Raw genomic sequence first — 22453 nt, forward strand, 5'->3', positions numbered from 1 at the left:
GGAAAGTTAATTAACTTTCACTTGTGAAGTTGTGGATATGGAAAGATACTAGATATCATCAGTGTAGCCTTAAACTAGACCATGCACTGCAGTTTCCCTGGTAGAGATATATATAGTTGATACTGTGAATTCTGGATTCTTTGAAAGAATGTTATTAAAACTTAGTTCTGTTTGTTTACTTCTCCATGCTTATAGTTATCTTTGCAAATCTAAAAGCTGGTCATAGTTCAATACTAATGCAGACATCTGTCTGTCTTTCAGATATTAGAATGTTAACGATGCAGTTGTTCTTGCAGAGAAACAGTACAATATTTGCAATGTCTGTGCCCATACTTATATAGCTACTTATTTAGCAGGTATTCCTTTTCAATTTGTGTTCTATGCTGTTAACAGTAAAACTAGAAGCAGAGTTAGTCACTTGACCTTCTTCTGAGCTGAAGATATATGTGTTTCATGGCATTAGAATAAAACCTTGGGGAATTTCCTCTGCTTTTGTAGTTACTCCTCTTAGATGGGGGGAGTACCTGAACAGCCCTGTCTGATGCTACTTGTGAACTAGAATGTTTCCTGAACTCATGTCATCCATGGTGAGAAATACACACCTTTCACCATTCTGGTATTGACAGCCCCTGCTTCCCCTGGGTGTGGAAAAGTCAAAAAAAAGCATAAGTAGAGGTTGTACTTGCTGACTTGTAGCTATGACTAAGCCATGTATGTTTTTGCATTGTATTGCAGATGAAGCCTTGTACTTCTATGCAGTGGTACTAACACCACCTTTCTTCCTTTCTTTGGCTGGTTCTTCTGCATTTGTTTATCTGTCCCCTCCCAAAGAACATTAATGTGCTGGTGAACTGTGTGGCAGTCTTTCTGGTTGTTGGTTACTGATGCAATTATAATTACACAGGATTTTGATCTTCGTTCTGTAGCTATGAGGCCATACATTTCTTTCTTTTACATGTTTTCTTTTATTCATGTTTCTCAACATGTCACAGCAAATAACATGAGCATGCTCCTTCTTGTGCAGGATCACAAGGCCACCTTGTGCCAGGTGGAGAATCTATCTCCCAAATGATGTTTCTCTTGACTCAGCCTAGGCTTGCATGCAGGTGGTTGGTGTCAGGTTAGTCTGTGGTAGCAGAACTGGGGGGCTTTGCTGTGAGGTTCACCTGAGGATCTGGCAGGTGTCAGTCTCACCTGGATCAAGTCATGGCTGCTGATTTGTTCAGGGAGACCTTGAGGAATTTGGTTTTTAGTATCTTAGGTGTCACTTGAGTGTCTGGCTTTGAGTGAGTTTGGTGTGCTTGCCAGTCAGCCTGGCCTGAGCTCCTCAGGTCTTTGCCTCCCCTGTAACCTGAAATGGGAAAGAATTACCCCTGTTAGGAGCAGCTAGGCTGAGCTGGGCATGTGGTGTTGTGCTGCCAGGTCCCTTGGCAGAGCAGGGCGGAGGGGAACCCTGTGTTGCTGCCATGGAGAGAGCCTTGCTGGAGGGGGCTGGTCTTGCACCCCAAACAGTGCCAGTGGCTGATGCTTGAGAAAGCATCAGAGATCCTTGTGCTGAGCCAACTTGATGAGTAAATTGAAAAAGTCAGAAGCTTCACATAAAGTTTGTGTTCAGCTTTGTTGCAAATATGAATGTTGATTGGCTTGGTGAAACCTCATCTGTGAGTTTCATTAGAAAGTTGTTTTGGGTGATGTAGCAAAAGTGTTCTTTTTAGATCTAGGTTTGAGTTTCTTACCCTGTAGTCAGGATGGAATTGGCTCACAAGACCACAGTTATTCTAAACCCTTTGAAATTAATGTGTGAAGTCTCCAATTGTCTGAGTTGGGTGTCTTGATTTCTCCCTGTGACACCAAGTTGTGAAAACATGCCTTCAGCCTTTAATTCTGAATGTTTGGTTTGTTTTTTGTTTTTTAAGGCTGATAGCAGCATAAGTTACAGAAGTCAAATGGAGCTGGTGATTGTAATAGCCAGCTTGTCTGTGCTTTGGTGCATTCTCAGATGTCAACTGACCTTGGGAGCTGTGATTGTTAATGAACTTGAAAGCTTTGCTCTGAAATTTATGGTTTTGAGGATGTCCTTGCTTTCAAAACTCTCTCTGCAGTTCTGAGATTCCCTCAGAGGGATAAGGCTGTCTTACAGGCAAACACAGCTTGTTTTCTTAAGGGACTGACTCTCACCGTCAGGCCTTCACTGAGCCTTGAAACCCTGCTCGTCAATTTGAGGCAGCAATGACGAGGGGGATATTCTGAAAGTGTGCTTGCTGACTCCTTATGCTTTTCTTCTCCCTTTGCCTTCAGCTTAACTTGCACATAAGATCCTACTAGCCTGAAGGAGAGAAGGAAGGCTTTGGGTCTTACCTGTCCTGGTTTTGCCAGCTTCTTTGGTCACCATAGGTGTATTCATTATGGTCGAGACATGGCAGTGGGAAGGAAGGCTTTTAGTTCTGCTTGATCATTACATAGTTTGTTTTTCTGCCATGTGTAGAGATTCTTTTCATTGCTCTCTAATGAATTACTGCTGTGTGATTATGGTTATTGCTTATGTGTGGAGGAGGAGGGCTGTCCTCAAGTGAATTCACGTGTGCGTATCAGATGTCTGAAGTGGCAGGTTCTTCAGTGAATTTTGTATTCCTTTTCCTGTAGCTTGAGTTTGATCCTGCCTTATTTTGTAAATGCAAACTGAAGGCTAATATATTGGATTGAAGGATGTTTCAGCCTGAAAAAGAGAAGTGTGGCTAATTGCAGGTACTCTCAGAGCATGTTGGTTACTTCTAGTGCAGGGTGAAGAAGCTTGGTGAGAGAAACAAGGTGTTTCTGCTAGGGGAGGATGCTTTGAGAATTAATGTAGAAGTGATTAGAAACAGGCCTACCATGGAGTTATGTTCTTCTTAGAATGAAGGAAAATGGTTTGAATCAATGAGCATCAAGGAGACTGGATGTTGTCTAGTAGTCAAATGTGAGTTGAAGCAACACAGCCCTCTAAAGTATTTTTGTGCCATTGTTTTTGAGTCATGGCTCCTTGAAGATGCTGCCTGAGTAATAGTGAGAACTTGGTAATCTTAAGAAAAATATCCAGTTTTTCTGGTCCTCTATGTTTAATTCTTTTGGTCCTAGAAGGCCAAATTTCCCATGGAAAATAAATGGTAATGCAAGGAATGGAAAAAAATATCAGAGGATAAAGAACTTTATTGGCAGAATAAAAGTTTAGAACCTTCTTGTTCTTTAGGTTCTGGGTGATCCAAGACAACAAATGATATATTCTGGTGTGTTAGAACTGTTGAATATGCATATGGCTTGTATGAAACATTAATCTATTTCCCTTGTGGGTGAACGGTTCAATAGATTTGTTTTCAGAATTTCTACCTGTCCTCTCTTTTGACCTCTAGTACTGCAATAGATTTGTTTTGTTTTCAGAATTTCTACCTGTCCTCTCTTTTGACCTCTAGTACTGCAAATGAGTTGGTGTGACTGTGAGATGTTACCTATGACTGTGGTGTATTCTTAAATTGAAAATGTTTGTGTGCTGATAATGCAGACATGCATTGTTATGCCTGTCTGGAGATGAGCTGTGGGAGAGCTAGCAGTTGGATAGGATGTTTTGGGGATAAACTGTGCTGATATGAATGAAGATGGTGTCTGTCTCCATTTGGAGTCTGCACAAGTGCAGGGAGGAGAACTCAAGTCTGGAAGAATTATGTAGTCCATGGTACAAATTTGCAGAATTTTTAGAATTCACAAAGGTGAAATGAGAAATCTGTTGAAAGTAATTTTGTAAAGAAATAATCAGGCCACTTCCATCCAGTCAGATCTCAAAGGCTGTGAAGTTGGCTTTGTTGTGTTTACAGGAACTGTCTAGTTGGGAAGGTAAGGTTGTGTGATGGGTAAATCTGTGAACAGGAAGGAGCAGTGTTGCATTGCAGCCAGCTCATGACTGTGTTTGCTCTTGCTTCTGTGAAGTATAAATTTGCCTTATACATTGAGAACTTATACTGTCTTACTTGAACACCTTACCATTTTAATTTCTAGATGGGAATGATGAGCAATCCCAGCCCTTATGGTCAGCCCTATAGTCAAAATACTGGGCAGCAGATTGGAGCCAGTGGACTTGGCCCTCAGATGCAGAATAAAGCTGGACTGCAGAATAGCTTACCACAGTTTCCAATGGACAAGAAACCAGTTCCTGGGGCAGGAATGCCTAACATGGTAAGTAGAATGAAAGGTATATTCAGAAAATGTTGTGGTGGAGAGGAGCAATATGCTCTGGTCTTGCCACATTTTAAGATTTTGCAGCTGTATTACCCAGGGTGAATATGTACTTGGAATCCACACAGAACACACTTGTTTCAACCCCTAGGACTGATATGAGGGAGAGGGCTGAGTTGTGCTTTCTATGTTGATAAACTGCATCTCCACTTTTTTGGTCTTCAAACCCTGTTAACTGGGAAAATGGAACGGAGCTCCTTAATTGAAATGATCTTTGCAGCCTATTCAGACACCTCTGCTCTCCTGACCCATCCTTTGCTGTTGCTGTATTGGGCCCCTTCTCCTCAGAGTATCTCTGTCTGGAGAGCTGTTTTCCTGCTTGTTCTCATTGATGCTTTTGGTAAAGAGAGGTGTCCCTTTCTGAGCAGGTGTTACCTGTGATGGGGCTGAGAAACCCCAGCTGTGAGTTCTTTCTTGTGAATTACAGGAACATGCACAACAGTCCTGATGCTGGAGGTGTTTCCTGGCAATGGTAGTAGCCTTGGTACCTTTCCCTTTTGCCTCCACTTTTACTGCAGCAGGACTTAAGGAAAGGGGAAGTAAGAATGGTGGGAAAAGTGGATGACCCAAGCTTGTAAAGCCAGTGCCTCACCACGTGCCTTAATGTTAGATTCCCTGGCTTGAGCTTAAAGCTCATTTTCAAAGTTTCCATTGGTAAGGGGTATGACATGCAATATGTCTTACTGTTTTGGGGCTTTTTTCCTCTTTTTCTTTTAATTTAGGAAACAAATTCATTTTTCTGTACATAGCTTGTGTTTCTCCCTGCTTCAAATTTCACTCCCACATGCCCCCTAGGAGGGTCCATCTATTGATCTTACTAACTGTTGCTGAAAAGCCATTTCCAGTTAACTTTAGTACCTTTAAGTTAAGAAGAGCTCCATCCCATGAGTTTTATTTAATGGTTTTTTTAAGTTGAGCACGAAACATTGGAAGAAAGGCAAACCAGTTGGTTGTATGAATCAATAAAAAAGCAGCCAAAACTTGTTCAGAACCCCAGCTGTCAAGTTTGTATTCAGTGCAGAACATAAAACCTCTGAAGCTGGTACCCAGCTGAACGTAGGAACTTAAAGTTGTTGCTGTCTCAGCTGTTGTTCAGAATGCCAGGCTGCAAACAAGGGAGTTCTGGTGATATTGGAACATGCACAGACCCTGGGAGCCTGACTAATGGGTGAAGTCACCTTGTCAAATGAAAGGTTAATGCTAGTAGTCAAGAGCCATAGGGGAACTGGGGTTTAGAAATACAGGTAGCTGGGGTCTGAAGATCTGGAGATCTCCAGAAACATCCTGTAGTACCTGAAGAGTCAATTAGAAACTAAGGTCTACTAAACTGTAGTGATACAAGCAATATAGAGTACCTGAGCCTCTCTTGTTTGAGTATTTCTCAAATGTCACCTGAAAGGAATACAAAGAGTTCTGAACAAATAAACAGAAGCAGAGAAGGCAAACTAGATGTTGCCATACCTGACATTAGTTCTCTAGTGTTTATTATCCTGAAGCCGTGCTTCATCTCTAGCAGAGACTAGGAGATGCTTGTTTTGAATGCTTATGTGCAAATTTGCTGATGGAAAAAGGTTAAAAGCTTCCCAGAACTTGCCTTTTGTTCTCCTTTTCTTGGAGCAGTCAACTTGAGATACCTTCTACTGTGAGGGAAAACCCTATTCATTCTAAAATGTGCTTTCTTCCATTAATGCAGGAGTTGTGGATGCAAGTTTTAGCATCCAAAATGAGATTTGAGATCTAAATGCTATTAATATTTTCTGGTTGGTCTAGCACTGCAGATTAACCTGTGAGCATGTGCAAAGGTCTGCTGGCTATTGATAAGGCAAGAGCTAGGACTAATAGAGTGATATGAGGAGGAAATTGTGGCTGGCAAGAGAATTGCTAGGGCTGTTGCTAAGGGGCATTTTTAATGAGTCCTCCAGAACTACACATAAGTGGGCTGTTTCCTTAATCAGAGAATCTAGTAGTAGCTGTTCCTCTGATTGGACTTTCTCGTATATTGCTGTTTACTCACTAAATGAATTCTTTTCAAAAATAGATTTATTTCCAAGAATTTCTTTTTCACCTTCTTCAGGGCCAGCAGCAGGCTCCCCAGGTGCAGCAGGCTGGGATGGGGCCAGCAGCTTCTCAAGGCATGGGCTCTGGAGCACCAACAGCAGACCCAGAAAAGCGCAAACTCATCCAGCAGCAGCTGGTGCTCCTCTTGCACGCTCACAAGTGTCAGCGGCGAGAGCAGGCCAACGGCGAGGTGCGGCAGTGCAACCTCCCGCACTGCCGCACCATGAAGAATGTCTTGAACCACATGACACACTGTCAGGCTGGCAAATCTTGCCAAGGTAAGCGGGGGAGTGGTTAGGTAAATGTGGTACACGTTTTGGGGAGGAGAAAGGCTCCTAGAAAGAGGCAGACTAGTGGTGACTTGGGAAAAATAAGTTAAAGAAATTCTGTCTTATTTGCTTAAGACAGGGAATTGTAAGCAACTTTGAGCCTCTAAATAGGCAAGTTAGAGGGGACAAAAACCAACAAAGAGATGAATAGAAAATCTTTTGCCTAACTTTAACTCATGGTAAAATCTTTTGGATTCTGCCTTATTTTAAAGGTAGACATAAACTCAGAATCTGCAAATAGGAGTCTACCTGTCTTCCTTAAACTGAAGAGATGAATCTTGAGCAATACCAAGCTATGAATTTGACTGCTACTGGCACTTGCAACCTCTCTCTGTCCTACTGAAATAGAATCTCCCTTTTTGATAGCCTTGGCTCATCTGGATTGTGCCAGTTGTTGACGTCTCAGTTGCTTGGCACAGTCTGCCTTATACCTGGGCTAGATGGAGTTATCCTTCAAGCCATGGAGACATAGGCTTGGGTGTATCACGTGGGGTTTTTGAGTAGGCTTTGGTTGAGCCAGTAGTACTAGAAGAAATCTGGCTGCATTTTCAGGGCTAGTTAGTGCTGAACCATTTCAAATAATACTTTGACTTCTGTTGATATAGGTGTGTGCCCTGAGAGAAAATGCTGCTCTTTATCCAGTTTGTGATGACCACGTGGAGATACTGGGAGCAGTTTGTAAATGCTTTTCATTTCTTCTCTTTGTCAGTGGCACATTGCGCATCTTCCCGACAAATCATCTCACACTGGAAGAATTGCACCAGACATGATTGTCCTGTATGTTTGCCTCTCAAAAATGCTGGGGACAAAAGAAATCAGCAATGTAAGTTTACTGGGGAATTCTGTGTGTTGAAAAAGCTATAAAATGCATGTTGGGAGTAAAACTTTCTTGCACCCAGATGGTAGTGGTGATGCTCTCAAACCTGGGAACATGGTAATGGGGTTTTTCTCATGTTTAATCTCAGAGTATTTCTCTGGCTCTGATTGCTAGTGTTTATGAAAGCTTTCTAACTTTATTGTATTTTTCTATCAAGAAGAAAGGTAAGGGTAAGGTTGAACAGATCATAACTCTCTCAACCAAATGGTTGGCTTTTCATTGCTGCTTCTTCCAGCTGGGCCGTTTCTGGAGACAGATGTGCACATGCACGTTGTGTCATTTTAGCCCTGACACTTGGTTCTGTCTTCATTCTTTGTTTGCATCAGATGTCACTTCCCCTTTCTCTTTGTGTCCCCTTGGTCTCCCTGACAAAATGTTTGGCAAGATTTTTGTCATTGTGTTATCTATATGGGGTTTTTTTCCTCCCTGCTTTAATGTTGCTGTAGCCTCTTCTGATGACTAATGTGAGCTATTTCTTGGTTTAAGAAAACTAAAAAAAAAACCAAAAAAAAACCCCAAAAAACAAAAAGGGCAGAAAAGTTGTTGCAATGGCTGGTGGAAAACTGTATGTACAGTTCTGCCTTTAACCTCTGTGACATGCTGTGCCTCTGTTTTCACTTTGAAGCAAGCAGATGTGTCCTAAATACTTAAGAGTGGGATTTCCTCTGAGCAGCCCAAAGGGAAAACAGCACGTTGGATTGGCTGGTTGGGTCAGAACTTGTCTCTCTGTTTCGTGACGGGTTTTTCAGATCTGTCCCTGCATGCTTTCCAGAAGGAGATGTTTTAGCTGTGAGCAGCCAGAGCACGCTGTCTCTGTCCCTTGTCGCTGGGCCCCTCTGGCTGCCCTGGGCTCTCCTCTCTAACTCGGTGTCTGTCTCGCAGCGCTGCTGGGCGGAGCTGCCGTGGGACTCGCCAATGCCGGCTCTGTGGGCGTGGGGCAGCAGACAACGCCCAGCATTAACACTACCAGTCAGATCGACCCCAGCTCCATCGAGAGAGCCTACGCGGCCCTCGGACTGACCTACCAGGGGAACCAGATGCAGACACAGCCCCAGGCTCAAGTGAAGAATCAGCAACAGGGACAGTCACCCCAGAGCCTGCGCCCTATGAATCCTATGAGTAAGTTTTTCTGGTAGTGTTAAAATGCAAACTACAGGCAACTTCCCCATGCTACATCTAATGCAAATTTGCTCAACCTACTAGCTTAATACTGCTAAAAAATTTGCAAAAGGTAGGGCTTTGTGATATTTTAGACTTGGAAAAGCAACTTAGTGGAACAGGAACATTAGAGAGCCCAGGTGCCTTTCTCTGGAAAAACTAATTTCTTTATAAAAATGATAATTTTTCAAGGCTTTTTTTTTTCTTTACAATTGTACTGTAATGCACGTTTCAGGCTATTGGGGAGTTTATAACTGGATATGAATGCCAGCTTTCAGGGGTACTTCCCTGTCACTCAGAGTACAGCATTTTACATTTGTGTCTCGAATATGTAAAATTTGTTTAAAAAATGAAAAATAGCAAATAACTGACATTCTCCCTGAATCCTGTCATGTGATCTCATGTAGCTCTAAATTGTGTAAGTGGCTTATAGGAAGAACATTGTAAGACTGGATAACAATTTAAATTCAAAGTGCAGTTAATCAGAACCTGGCTATCAATGGTGTCAAATGAAGTCATCTTTAACCACCAAATTAAAGTTTGATAGTTTGAGATTACATCACAGGAGTTTTTCTCACTCTTAGCTGTTTGCTTGAGTTGCATAAGCAGATGTGGCTTTTCTAGTGGAAAAGAGGAAAGAAGAGCTGGCAGTGATTTATCACAAGCTTGTATGGGATTGTAGTGATTGTGCCTGTGTGTCCCATGAGAAGCTTGTGTGCAGAAACACACAAACTACAGCCTGCAACCAAGTGCTGCTCTGCTCTGCAAAGGAAATGCTGCTCCTGGGTCACTCAGGAAAAGGCTGCTAGGTAGAGTAGGCTTGTTAATAAGATGACTGGCCCTCACAGATTGCATGTGACTTGCTAAAACTTTACCTTCTAGTGTGTGAAAACAGAAAAGGGCAAGGGTCCTGGGAGCTTAGTCTTAAAACAATTAGATTAAAATAATATTATTTTCTGTTGTGCCTTACAGTCTTTTCTGAAGCAAAATTATTCTTATTTTTTAATGTATGTAATTATTTACAGACAGTGTTTTGCCTATGCATTCCTTGCAGAACAGTGGGCATTCTTTGTGCAGTTGCTAAGAAAATCCAATGACATGGGATTGAAAAAGCTCTTGGAGTGTGAAGAACTACAGCTTAATGTAGAAAGGAAAAGCATGGAGAGTGTAGACGTTTGACTGTTGCTTCCTTATTAGGAGTGAGTAGCTAAGGAGGGAATTACAACAGGTGAGATAGGAATTATCAGGTCATGGCCTACAGGACAACAGGGCTAGTTTAGGAGAAATAGCAGGATTTGATGAGGACTGGTATGTGAAAAGATGCAGTCTTAAGTGGCTCAAACAAATGGTGGGTTTTGACAGTTGAAAAAGGGAGAGTTTAGGTAAAGGTTGACTGTTGTCTTGCACTGCAATGTGCTTTCAGATGGCAAAGTGAATTTGGGAAGAAGAAAAGGACTAAAGAAAAGGAGATTTGGAACAGATTTATGAAAAATTGGTTAAGTACTTGGTTGTGATATTAGGGGTATGTATTAGGCTTGATATACTTAATTTCAGTGGGCTTCTCCTGTATGCAATGTTATTTTGCTTGAAATACAGATTGTGTAGGATTCAAATGTCCTAAATACACATGAAGCTTGGTAATAGTTTTCATGCTGCTTGTGGTGTCACAAAATGGTCTGTTTGGAAGCTCCAGACAGAAATATATTGCATTTTTCTTTGCTAATTTAGAGGTAACTGTAGTGTGTGAAGAAAACAGGCAATTTTTATGGTGATTAAGGTATGATTCAGAAAACCAGATTTTGTTACGCAACAAATTAGAGATGTTTCCTGCAAAGGATTGTCAGATTTTCCTTCTTTCAAGCATTTGAGTTAGTTGTAGGATCATTAAGTTATGGAGTGGGTGAGAAGGGACCTTGTCTGATGTAGGTGGTAGCTGATGTTTAAGTTTTTGAAGCCTTTGTAAATATCCTAAGATTCTGAATGAAAAATACCTGACTGCTTCTAAACAAAAAAGCAGAAGTGGTTGGACTCTTTCATTAGAGAGTCACAGGAAAGGACTCTGGAACATAATATTTGTGGCAAATTGACATCACTTGTTTGTTGATAAGTTCAGGAAGATATGCAGAGGAGTAATGGGGTTGATGCTTCACTTGGAGGTCACCAGTGTTGTGCTTGGGCTTTTTCTAAGTTTGTAAAAGAAAGAGGGGTGAAGAGAGCAATGGATAATAAAATTCCCTGCACAAAAGTCCAAGTACTTGAAAGTCTAAACCCTTGTTATTGCTGAACAGTTACTGATTTTGTGTGGTAAATGGGCTCTTCATTTTTTCTGTATTCTTCTGTTTTTAGGTGCAAATCCAATGGGAGTGAATGGAGGAGTAGGGGTGCAACCTCCTAATCTGCTGCCTGACTCAATGTTACATTCAACCATGAATTCTCAAAAGTAAGTTTGAATCCTTTGTACCCCAATGATTTTGTTTTGATCTCATGGCACTTCTTGCATAAACAGTGGAGTAAATGCCATTGATGGCTATCTCTCTCTCTGGATTTTGTAGCTTTTGTTGCAGTTTTCCAAGTCCTTGGGTAGAACAGCGTGTACTCTTTCACTGCGTTGTTTGGTGTGTGTGTGCAACTATTTCTGCAGTTTGTCCATTGATTAGGGAATGGCTGAACTAGCACTTTGTCCTAACATTATTCTAAACGAGGCTATGACTGTAAGATGATTAAGCTGGGGCTAGACTTTTGCACTCAATTCTTGCTCTGTTTTTGAAGCCCCATGATGAGTGAAAGCGCCAATGTTGCCAGTTTGGGAGCCATGCCAACAGCTCAACCATCCAATACCGGAATTCGAAAGCAGTGGCATGAAGACATTACTCAGGATCTCCGAAACCACCTTGTTCATAAATTGTGAGTAGCTAATCTCAAAACCTTCTCCTGTTAGGTGAGCTGCTGCCCCAGAGGTGTATTGAAGGCTGGGGGGTTGCAGAAGGAAGCCTGACATGCAGAACTAGAGAGCCAAGGAGTGAATTTTGTCAGGGTGCATGGAGAAGGGAAAGCAGAAGCCAAAAGATGGAGCTGCATCTGCTGCTTTGGGGCTGTTGTCTTGGAAGTTTCCCACTCCATGCTCAAGCCATCTACAAGCATCTGCTGCCCCTGGAAGAAGTAGCAGTAGCTGCAGTCTGTCAGCAGATTTGCTTGCTGCTTTGTGTTCAAACCACTGGGGTTAATGCTGGTCTGGGAACAGATAATATTTGTATTATTTGTGTCCTTAATATTTTTTCTTTAATATTTTTTTCTTCCTGCTCAGAGTCCAAGCCATATTTCCTACTCCTGACCCTGCAGCACTGAAGGATCGACGTATGGAGAATCTGGTGGCGTATGCTCGGAAAGTGGAAGGAGATATGTATGAATCAGCAAACAGCAGGGTGAGATGCCATGCCCTGTTGTCTAGTTCTGAGTATTTCTACCTTAATCCTGTGCTGACTGGGGAGGGAGAGGAATGAAAGAACACATGGGACTTCCATGCTGAGGAAACATGTACTTAGGGACTGCTGGATGGGATCTAGGAGCCAACAAGTTGAAGGCTGCTGCCAGGAGTTGAGATGTGCTGTGCCTGAGACTTGTCACAATCCCCTAAAGGCCGTGTTGAAGCTCTGCACTGTGATTGTCCCAGAGAAATTTTGGACAAAAGAACACAAATATCTGGTGTTGGTCTAATAGTAGAGAGCAGTGCCCTTAGCATTGCCCCCTTTCCCCCTCCTATCTGACAGTCCCTGCAAAGGGGAAAACTGCCTCCCACCCCAAACCAAAATGTGTGTCTGTAAAGCTGCTTTAAAAGTTTAAATCACTGGCACCAGTTGCCTTTTCTTAATGTGTCTCATCTCCTTTCTTGGCTTTTATTCCTCCCCAACAGGCAGAGTACTATCACTTGCTAGCAGAGAAGATCTACAAGATTCAGAAGGAGTTGGAGGAGAAACGAAGAACCAGGCTGCAGAAGCAAAATATGATCCCAAATGCTCCAGGCATGCCACAAGCTCCCATGAATCAAGGGCCCAATATGGGACAGCCACAGCCAGGAATGTCTGCAAGTAAGAATCTTTGGGTTACTGATCACCTGGTGCAAGAAATCCTGTACTTGTCATTTCAATAATCTGGTGACCATTTAGCTGACGTGTTTGTGAGCTACTGTTCATTGTTCTACCTTGATAATATGCTTCAGATTTTGTCCCCAGTTTCTGAAAGCTGACTCTAAGTCAGAGGATATTTCTGTCACTAGAATGTACTTGTATTTTCAAGGAAGTTCTTGAGTTTGCCTCACACTTTGAGGACTCTTTAATAATGTTTACTTACTGGATACACTTTCTTTATACATGAGTTTCAATGCATAATTCTCACTAAAATGTTTGGTGGATAAATTCTGGTGGTCTTCTGAATAACACTATCTTATTTCAATGTCTTTTTCTGCAGATGGCCCTCTTCCTGACCCAACTCTGATACGTGCCAATGTGCCAAACCAGATGATGAATCGCATGCAGGCACAGCCAGGTAAATGTTTGAAGAAAATTTGCTACCGTTAAAAAAGTTTTAAAATGAATTTTTAAAGGAATCTTGGATTTGGACAGCTCTGAAGTATCAGAGACCTTGTATCATGTGCAGTTTTTACATTTGGTTAGGAAAATAGCTATCTATATTGCATAATTCTTGCATAACTAATAAATATAAAACACTATCTCTAGTAGCATTTTGTTTTGTGATTTTGAGCTGCACGTTAGCTGCTTGCTTTGTTAAATTAGGAGTTTGATGCTTTTGTAATTTCTGATCATGTGTGCATGAGATGGTGGGATCAGACAAATATGGTGAGCCCATCTACCTCAGGTGAGGACGTGTTGGTGGCAGAGGGAATGTGGTGAGAATTATTGCTCAGAAAAAAAGGACAGAAGCTTTGTTACAAATTCAAGATGTGTTATAGCCAACATGCCAAGTACTTGAAGTTAAGACAGTTTGAGATTCAATAAGTGAATTTCTAATATGTAATTAAATAATGCAACTTTCTGTGGAAAGTTGATCTTCAGCAGCAGGTGTGACAATCAGTATTTGTCATGTGTTACAGTAGTCCTCAAACTTAATGAATTTTAATAACAGTGGAAACAGATGTTAGGGGAGGAAAAGCTGGTCTGTATTCTGAAAGAGTAGGTAGTTCGATCACTATACTTAAAATTATTCCACGTATCTAGTTAATAGAAGGCAATATTTGATTGAAAGCTGGTTACTAGAAAGCAGAATTAAAGAAACAGCATTTCTTCTCCAAGTGTTGAATGGTGCCTAAAGATTTTAGTTCTTTGTTTACATGTGGTTTTTTGGCACAAATTCACAGGAATGAATCAGTTTGGGCAGATGAACATGCAGCTGTCACCGATGGGACCCCGACAAACCCCTCCTCTTCAGCACCCTGGACAGCTAAGTCAGGCCGGGGCCATGAACCAGGTCAGTGCTCCTTCCTTCCAGGCTTGGGTTCACAGGTTTGCTTCTCTTGTCTGTGCTTTCCATAAAATCAACCAATAAAAGAAATTTGAAAATAAATCAAGCATCACTTCTTCATTCTCTTGGCCCTTTGATTTCTGTCTTTTTTGCTTCTCCTCTAAGATCTGCCTGCTATATAGTAAATCTTTAGATATTTGTGGTAAGAATTGCCTAAAACTTAAAGTTGAAGTGGCTTTTTGTTGCATTTATTAAAGAAGGAGCCAAAATAAATCTTAAGTCACAGTCCCAAGTTGAAATCAATATCCTTTTACTTAGCTTTTAAGAGAAATCATCATAAATTCTTTTGAGAGGAGCTATAAACAGGCTTTTCACATTGTGTCCTACAGATAAGTGGCAAGAATCAACTTCTGCAACAAGAGAAATGTTTTTATTTTTTTGTTTTGTTGTTTTCTCTTTTTTTGGCAAATGTTATGAGGGTGTATGCACATTGTGTGAAATGGATTGCTTTCTTTTCCACCAGATGGGATTTCCTTCACGTATGCAGCAGCCAGGAGTTGGCCAGCCTTCTGGTCAGAATCAATTTCTACAGCAGACTCAGTTCCCTGCTTCTTCCCCCGGAATGAACACAGCGAGCATGCCTATGACTCAGCCTGGCAATCAGACACCAGTATCTCAAGTAAGTTTCTGAATTCTTGATGTGCTGTCAGTGACCTTTGTCATAAACTGGTTATGATTGTTCAGTTTTTAGTAATGGAGAACAACTTGTTTCCTTGAGAGACTTTAGGAATTATAATCAATCAAATTATTGAGACCTTTCATTTCCCAGCACTGGGAATGGCAAGGGTGAAATACTGTTGGCTTGTTCTCAGGCTTAAATTTAGGTGTTAGAGAGGAATTGTTTTAGGTTTGTTTTTATGGAGCAAAGAAGAAATTGTGACTCAGCATGCAGTAGTTAAGATTCTCTTGCTGAACAGCACAACAGCAGAGCCTGAGAAATTAAGAGGTGGCAGAATAAGTTATGAAAAGGCATGTCTGTCCAGGCCTGTGTGTTGCTGGCTTTGGGGGATTAAGAGGGTTATCACTACTGAAGATCTGAACTTACAGTCTAGCAGTTTCCTTTCTGTCCTCTCCCTCTCCCTTTTCAGCAAGAACCTGTCAGGCCAGGAAGAAGTAGGGAACGTCAGTTTGCTTCTCATTGATGCTTCTTCCTAGTTTGCAGGCAAGATTATTGTGGAGTTACAGTTTTTTATCTTGACCAATACAATTTTTTTTTTGTAATTTTATAATGGTAGAGTTACAGCTGTACTTATTTGTGATGATAATTTCAGTTTCTAATCTTGGGGGTGGAGGCATGGGCACACTAAGTGTATTTGAATGCAGTTTTTCACTGTGGTGCATTATCCCATATTCAGGGTGTACAAATCTGCAGTTTTAGAAAGAAATGTTTTGCAAACTGGAGTGTAGGTGTGCCATTCTTTAAGTGTATCAACAAGTATAAGTTATTCTATTGAAACTTCTCTAAGAGAGATTAATAACTTCTAAAACAGCCTTATGTTTGTGTAGAATAAAATAAATCAAGTACACCATTTCTGCTCTTGAAAGAGTTTTTAAAAGTGAAGCAGATGGTTTGTCACTTTTTAAAGCACGCTGTGGGAAAGCAAACATTTGACAGTAATTTCTCTTGCTTTTCTATTCCAAGTCACTGCAAATGTGTACCTGTTTTCCCACAGGCACAAATGACCAGCGCTTCCTGTCCTGTGAACTCTCCTGCAATGGCTCCAGGTTCTCAAGGGAGCCATATTCACTGCCCACCTCTTCCACAGCCTCCCATGCACCAAAATTCTCCTTCTCCGGTACCCAGCCGAACCCCAACACCTCACCACACGCCCCCAGGCCTGGGCTCCCAGCAGCAGCAGGCAGCAGCAGCCGCTGCCGCCGCTGCCCCCCCTCCTGCTCCTCAGGCAATGCCGCCCGGACCGCAGTCCCAGACTATGCACCCCCCTCAGAGGCAGACTCCAACGCCTCCACAGGCACAGCTGCCTCCACAAGTGCAGCCTCCAGTTCCAGTTACCCCTTCTGCAGAGCAGCAGCAGCAGCCCTTGTCACAGCAGAGCACCACTGCGTCTGTTCCCACACCAACAGCACCGCTGCAACCTCAGCACCCCACAACACCTGTAAGGAAATACTTCAGTTGTGCCTTCCCTGCCAGTGTTTGTGTGCAAGATTGAATTTTCAGTTGTGTGCTCCTGGCATGTTTAATATTGAAATAGGGGCTTTTTTTGTATTTGGGGAGTTAACTTTTTCCATGGAAACAAGTTTGTAGATCATTTGCTGTTTCCAGAGGAAATAGTTTACAGAATTCTTGTATGTGTTTTGAAATTCACTTTGAAACGTGGGTGAGGTTTTTGGTTACTTAAACATATGCATAGGACTTATACAGTAAAGAAAACAATGTCATTTTCTGTACACAAGGCATTCTAGTGCATGCCTCTGATACATGTTTTCCAATAGTTGAGATTGTGGGACCACTGTATTCTTCAGGGGAAACAAATAGAAGGACTAGAGTGCTTTTAAACTCAGTGGAAATGTAGCATCTGTAAGACATAGATTAGAAAAGGAAAACAGGTGTGTTAGAAGCCTGTTAGTAATGTGTTTTGTTCCCTCAGCTTTCACAGCCAGCTGTGAGCATTGATGGGCAGGTATCCAACCCCCCATCCACCAGCAGCACAGAGGTGAACTCTCAGCAGACTGTTCCAGAACAGCAGCAGCCACCCTTGCAGGAAGTGAAAATGGAGATTAAAACAGATGAAGGGGAACCAGAACAAACAGAGATGCAAATGGAGGAGAAACCTGAGGTGAGATTGTTGACCAGATGTTGGGTCAACATCTAGTACTGCTTAATGCTTTCTATCATTCTTCTGTCATTCCTTTCAGAATTTGGTGAGAGCTGTAGGTGCTACCTGCTGATGCAGTTTTGATTGTTGTCTTTTGTCTTATTCCTAAAGAAAGGTCTTTTTCTGGTGAAATTGTAGTGGTAGAAGTCAGTGGCCACAGAAAGGACCATTATAATGTGGTTGCTGTGAAGCTTTGCTTTGGTAAATGCCAGTGTGAGGATGCACTTGGGGCCAGTCCACAGCTGTTAAAATAGCAGATATCAGGATGAGGGGAAATAGCCTTAGGTTATGCCTGGGGAGGTTTAGATTGGATATTAGAAAAAGTTTTTTCATTGAAAGGGTTATCAAGCATTGAAGCAGGCTGCCCAGGGAAGTGAGTCACCATTCATGGAGGTATTTAGATGATGTGTAGAGGTGGCACTTTAGGATGTGGCATAGCACTGGACTGGGGAGTGCCACATTAATATTAGACTTAAAGGTCTTTTCCAACCTAAATGATTCTGTGTGTACATGATGGGCTGCTTTACTGGGCTTTGACAGCTTGTCACTGAGGACAGCCAGGAGTGTGGCTGCCAGTCACATCATCCTGGCAGCTCTGCTGTGTGAGAGGCTGTTAGAGCTGCCTGAAGAGGTACCTGTGTGTCTCCTTGCAGCTCAGAACTCATTAGCAGCTCGTCAGTGCTGCTATGCAGTATTTAAAGATGTATTCCAACACATTTGCTCAAGTTTTAAACAAGTTTTGACTACAAAGGAGCTAGAAGAGTGGGTGGGCAGCATGACAGATAGGTTTAAAGGACAGAAATGTGGATGAGTGGCCAGGAGATTTAAGTGACAGGCTCCAAACTGCTTTCCAGGCTAAAGTAGAGCCAGTCGTGGAGGAATGTAAACCAGACCCAATGGAGCAAGAAGAGAAGAAACCTGAAATTAAGTCTGAAGTACCAGAGGGGGAAGAAAGACCTACTACTCCAGCAACTCAGTCTTCTCCAGCAGCTGGGCAGTCTAAGAAAAAAAGTAAGCAGAAAGACTGTTTTTACTTAAATTCACTGCATCTCCCTAGAGAAATCTCTGCAGAGGAAAAAAACCTGGGCTTTCCTTTTTGGTACTTAGTGGATTATGTGGTACTTATATGGATTGTTCCTTGTGGCTTTTGGACAAAAATATCTAATAATACATGTGCTTGTAATTGGCTTTGGGCAACTTCTTTAAGCCTTTAGAATTAGACACTAAGCCCTAGTAAAATTGTCAATACAATGGAGATTTGAAATACTCAGTTACAGATTCTGTAGACAATTTTTTTTCTTGGGGCCTCCAAGAGGGGATGTATCTGGAATGTGAACCATCTCTACTCATCAATGTCATCTTATGATCGCCTTTTCTTCAGGTGATCATTTTAATATCCTCCTCGGGACTCAGTGTTGCAGAGGATAAATAAGCCATACTTAAATATAGACAGACAATGAATGGGTTTTTTTCCATAGACATCACATTTTCTAGCAGGTTTCTTCCTTCCAACAGTGTCTGCTATCTTTCTAACATTGATTGTTTTCCCAAGTTTTCAAGCCAGAAGAGTTGCGGCAGGCACTTATGCCAACACTGGAGGCACTTTACCGTCAGGATCCGGAGTCTCTTCCCTTTCGGCAGCCTGTGGATCCCCAGCTACTGGGAATTCCTGTGAGTGTCTTAGCAAGATCATTTCCTGGGTTCAGTTCAAAACTACTGTATTCTGACATACCTGTTCAAGAACAGCTTATATCTGCCTTCTCAACATCTTCGTGTTTGTGTTTGGGGAGGTTTAGCTTAGGCAGTGGAATATACAAGGTCTGACTTAGGGAAGTTTGTTTGGTTCTGTGTTCCTTTCACTAAATAAGCAGATACAGCATGCACTGGAATGATTTACCCACAGAACCCCAGTGCTGTATGGCCTTTTTATGGTTGTTGCTTCATGTTGTGATGCTCCTTTTGTTGGATTTCATAGCTGTTTCTCATCATGTATAAATCTTTTCTGAAGATGTGGGAAATGAGGCAGGTAAAACCCACTTAAAAATGTCCATTAATGATTATTATTTGTTATAGGAAAGGAAGAAACAATTTCAATTAGAAGTTTGTTTACATTAAATTTTCCGCTTGTTCTAGAATTGTCTTGAGAAGGCAACTATCATTCAAGGATCTGTGTTTTTAAACTCTCTGAATTGACCACACAAGTTTACAAAATATAAACAAAAACATAGATGTAGAAGTCCTTTTTAGGTGCTTCAGGCAATATTTTTTGCCTGAAAGAGTTTGTATTTGCTATTGGTGTGGGTTTTTTTTAAGGCAGATGCTGTAAAATTTCAAGGCCTGCTGACCTTTTTATTACAAGCATTTATACACTTGCTAATATTTTTAACAAGCTTTCAATTGACTGTCATTCTGCAGACTTTGTAGATGTTGCACCATAGTCAATAGTGGATTGGAAAAGGGCATTCTTTAGAGGACACATAAGTTTTATCATAGAATAAAGTTATTTATTTTTGTTAGGTTTTCTGGTCTAATGAAAACAGTTGCTCTATATTAATGTTCTTGTGTAAGTCTTTGGATCACTATGGCTGCAAAAACATTGGCATTTTCTACAATTTGTAATACTTGTTTTGCTGATTAAAATGAGAGTGACTTGATTTCATTAGTTGTGAATGAGCAACAGCACCTGAGAAATAAAGGAATAATGAAGAGAAAGCACTGGGGAATTATATGCTATTACTTAGGGATTGCATTCTGTGTGTCACAAGCAGTTTGACAATCAAGTCGGGGAGGAACCTGTTTTTCTTGATGAGAATTTACAGGCTGAGAATGCACATGCTGTCATGTTATGACATAGTTCTCTAGGAGGGTTTTGATGTGCTGTGTTTTCTTGCAGGATTATTTTGACATAGTGAAGAACCCCATGGATCTTTCTACAATCAAGAGAAAGCTGGACACAGGGCAGTATCAGGAGCCATGGCAGTATGTAGATGACATCTGGCTCATGTTCAATAATGCCTGGTTGTATAACCGCAAAACATCCCGGGTGTACAAGTACTGCTCCAAACTGGCTGAGGTGTTTGAGCAAGAAATTGACCCAGTTATGCAGAGCCTTGGTTATTGCTGTGGAAGAAAGGTAAATATCTTTAGTCTGTTTCTTGCTTCCTTGAATTGAAGGGGTAAAATATAGCAGTTGCAGTTGTTATCAGTTATGATGTGTCAAAAATTTCTGAAGTTTACCAGGATTTAGCAATCCTGAGTAATCTGAATTTGAGCATTTTGTGGATCTTCTAATTCTATCTAGTCCTTAAATAACCTATTTGTATGTAAGCCTTTGGGGGGGAAAAATCAACAACAGAAGTTTTATTTTGTTTAAGACCAACTTTTGCTACTGCAAATGAAACATATGTTTTTACTACTTCAGAAATTCTGTATTTTCACTCTATATTGAAATTCTGTTTCCCTTGTTTTGATGTGCTTTCTGTCTTTGGAGAAAAGTTAATTTGAGAATAACAGCCCACTCAATGTCTTTTGTGAGCAGCACTTTGTACGCTTTGCTGTACAGAGATCTGTGCACAGAGTGATGTGCAAGTGTTCACTGTCTGGGTCACACTTGCTTCCCATGGCGAGCAAGTGAAGCTGTGTGAGTACTAAGGTGCCCCATTCCTCTTTGCAGTTGGAGTTCTCGCCACAGACTTTGTGTTGCTATGGCAAACAGCTATGCACGATCCCTCGAGATGCCACTTACTACAGTTACCAGAACAGGTAAGGAAAACTCAGCTGGTGCAGTTTTGTGCATGCTGCAATCAATCTGTTATAGGCATGCATGTATTTACATAGACACCCTCTTTATATGTGTACACCTTTATGTTTTAAGATAAAATTTTTTGCTGGAAGTGCTCTTGTGTGCTAATAATCATTTCTTTGAGCAAAAGTTCACTGCAGCCTTTGCTCTTCTCTCCTTTGTTTGCAGAAATGTGATGTCTTACTACATATTGATCCTGCATTTAGTTAAATCTTCAATTACCTACAAATCATATATACAAGTCTGTTGCTTTTACTTCCTACTGTGCAGCAGTATTTTTAATGCAGAACACTGAGTAGACTATGCAGAAAGTGTATTAATGTTCATAATACATAGTGGGTTTTGGCAAGTCTTTGGTTTTTCTTATGATTTTAATGCCAAAGAGCAAACTTACTTCTGTATTGCACATCTTAACTGGAAGATCTGTGTATTCTGCTCTTGAGCAGATTGATGCTTGCTTTTTCTAACAAAGTTTCTGAAAGGGAATTGTCTTGGCAGTAGCTGTCAGTAGCTCTGTAAAATGCTGTCCCTTCTGCAGCTCTTTTGAGTATCCTTTTTTCCTTGGGGTTTATTTAAGGATTTAAACTTCCTTGACTTGTGAAAGGAGGTTTCTTGCTAGTCATCTCTGAAGGTCATCTCTGGGGAAGTGAGGCAGGAAGAAGCAGGCAAATACATGCTTTAACATTCCCATATTCCCTTGCCTGTCATCAGAATGAACCTATTAGAGCTCAGAATTGCTTAACTCCAAGATCCATCAGTTTTAGTTCCTGCTCTCCTTTCATTCCAAAACCTAAAAAAAAAACCAAAAAAAAAACCAGCCCCAAAACAACCCAGAATGACAAAAATACAAAGGATTTAACCTGAAAGCCAAAATTTTCCAAGAATTGTAGTTTCCTTGAGCACCTGGTTAGATGAAAGCAATCAAAGATTGTACAAGTTACATCGTAACCTCTTAAAACTTCATAAAGGTTTATAGCAGCAAATGGTGGTTTTTGAGCTTCTCCTACTTCTTTAGTCCTATAATACCCCGCAATAGCTGTTGTAGTTTTGGATGTGCATGTAGTGTAGAGCTTGTCATGTCATGTCAGTATCTCCTCCTTGTGTTTGTCCATAGGCAAGTACTAGATGAACCAAAATACTATTGCTCAGAAATCTGACATTTGACATGTTTGCGTTGTAACAACAGGTGCCTACATGTGACTTGTAGATTGCATCATATATACAGATGCATATATTGTAGATTGCAATGTTTAATTCCAGAAGTACTGTTCTCTGCATTACCTGCATTAAATAAATTCATCATTATTTGATGAAAACTGGGAAGGAGGTTGAGATTTGTCTTTTTTAGCCTAACAGTTGCTAATAACAAAGATTAGTGTGGCTTTATAATGAACTTGTTTGAATTTTTTTATTTCTATTTTTAGCTGTCTTGTGCACTCAGTAGCATGCCTTATAATGGAGAAGCCACAGCTTTAGAACATATTTGAAGGCTAGGGTAGAATCTTGAATTAATCTCTAGTTTATTGAAGTACAAATGAAATCTTTCTCTGTAATCTTGCTGTAGTGATTGTTCTGTGTGCAGACTGGGCTATGG

The 22453-nt window shown here is 41.1% G+C and overlaps 1 protein-coding gene across 1 annotated transcript in view; it reads left to right on the forward strand.

Moving 5' to 3' along the window:
- The window catches only part of EP300 (EP300 lysine acetyltransferase), a 59676-nt gene that overhangs the window by 19361 nt on the left and 17862 nt on the right, over positions 1–22453 (forward strand). The window contains exons 3-19 of the mRNA XM_005488658.3: positions 4027–4203; positions 6338–6599; positions 7360–7473; positions 8410–8646; positions 11032–11125; positions 11455–11589; positions 11990–12107; positions 12596–12770; positions 13150–13227; positions 14057–14166; positions 14684–14839; positions 15894–16337; positions 16830–17018; positions 17912–18068; positions 18610–18728; positions 19951–20190; positions 20731–20819. Of these exons, the coding sequence (XP_005488715.2) occupies positions 4027–4203; positions 6338–6599; positions 7360–7473; positions 8410–8646; positions 11032–11125; positions 11455–11589; positions 11990–12107; positions 12596–12770; positions 13150–13227; positions 14057–14166; positions 14684–14839; positions 15894–16337; positions 16830–17018; positions 17912–18068; positions 18610–18728; positions 19951–20190; positions 20731–20819 (2894 nt within the window). The remainder of the gene's footprint in view (positions 1–4026; positions 4204–6337; positions 6600–7359; positions 7474–8409; positions 8647–11031; positions 11126–11454; positions 11590–11989; positions 12108–12595; positions 12771–13149; positions 13228–14056; positions 14167–14683; positions 14840–15893; positions 16338–16829; positions 17019–17911; positions 18069–18609; positions 18729–19950; positions 20191–20730; positions 20820–22453) is intronic.

Source organism: Zonotrichia albicollis, chromosome 4 (assembly GCF_047830755.1).
Source record: "Zonotrichia albicollis isolate bZonAlb1 chromosome 4, bZonAlb1.hap1, whole genome shotgun sequence".
Classification (NCBI taxonomy): domain Eukaryota; kingdom Metazoa; phylum Chordata; class Aves; order Passeriformes; family Passerellidae; genus Zonotrichia; species Zonotrichia albicollis.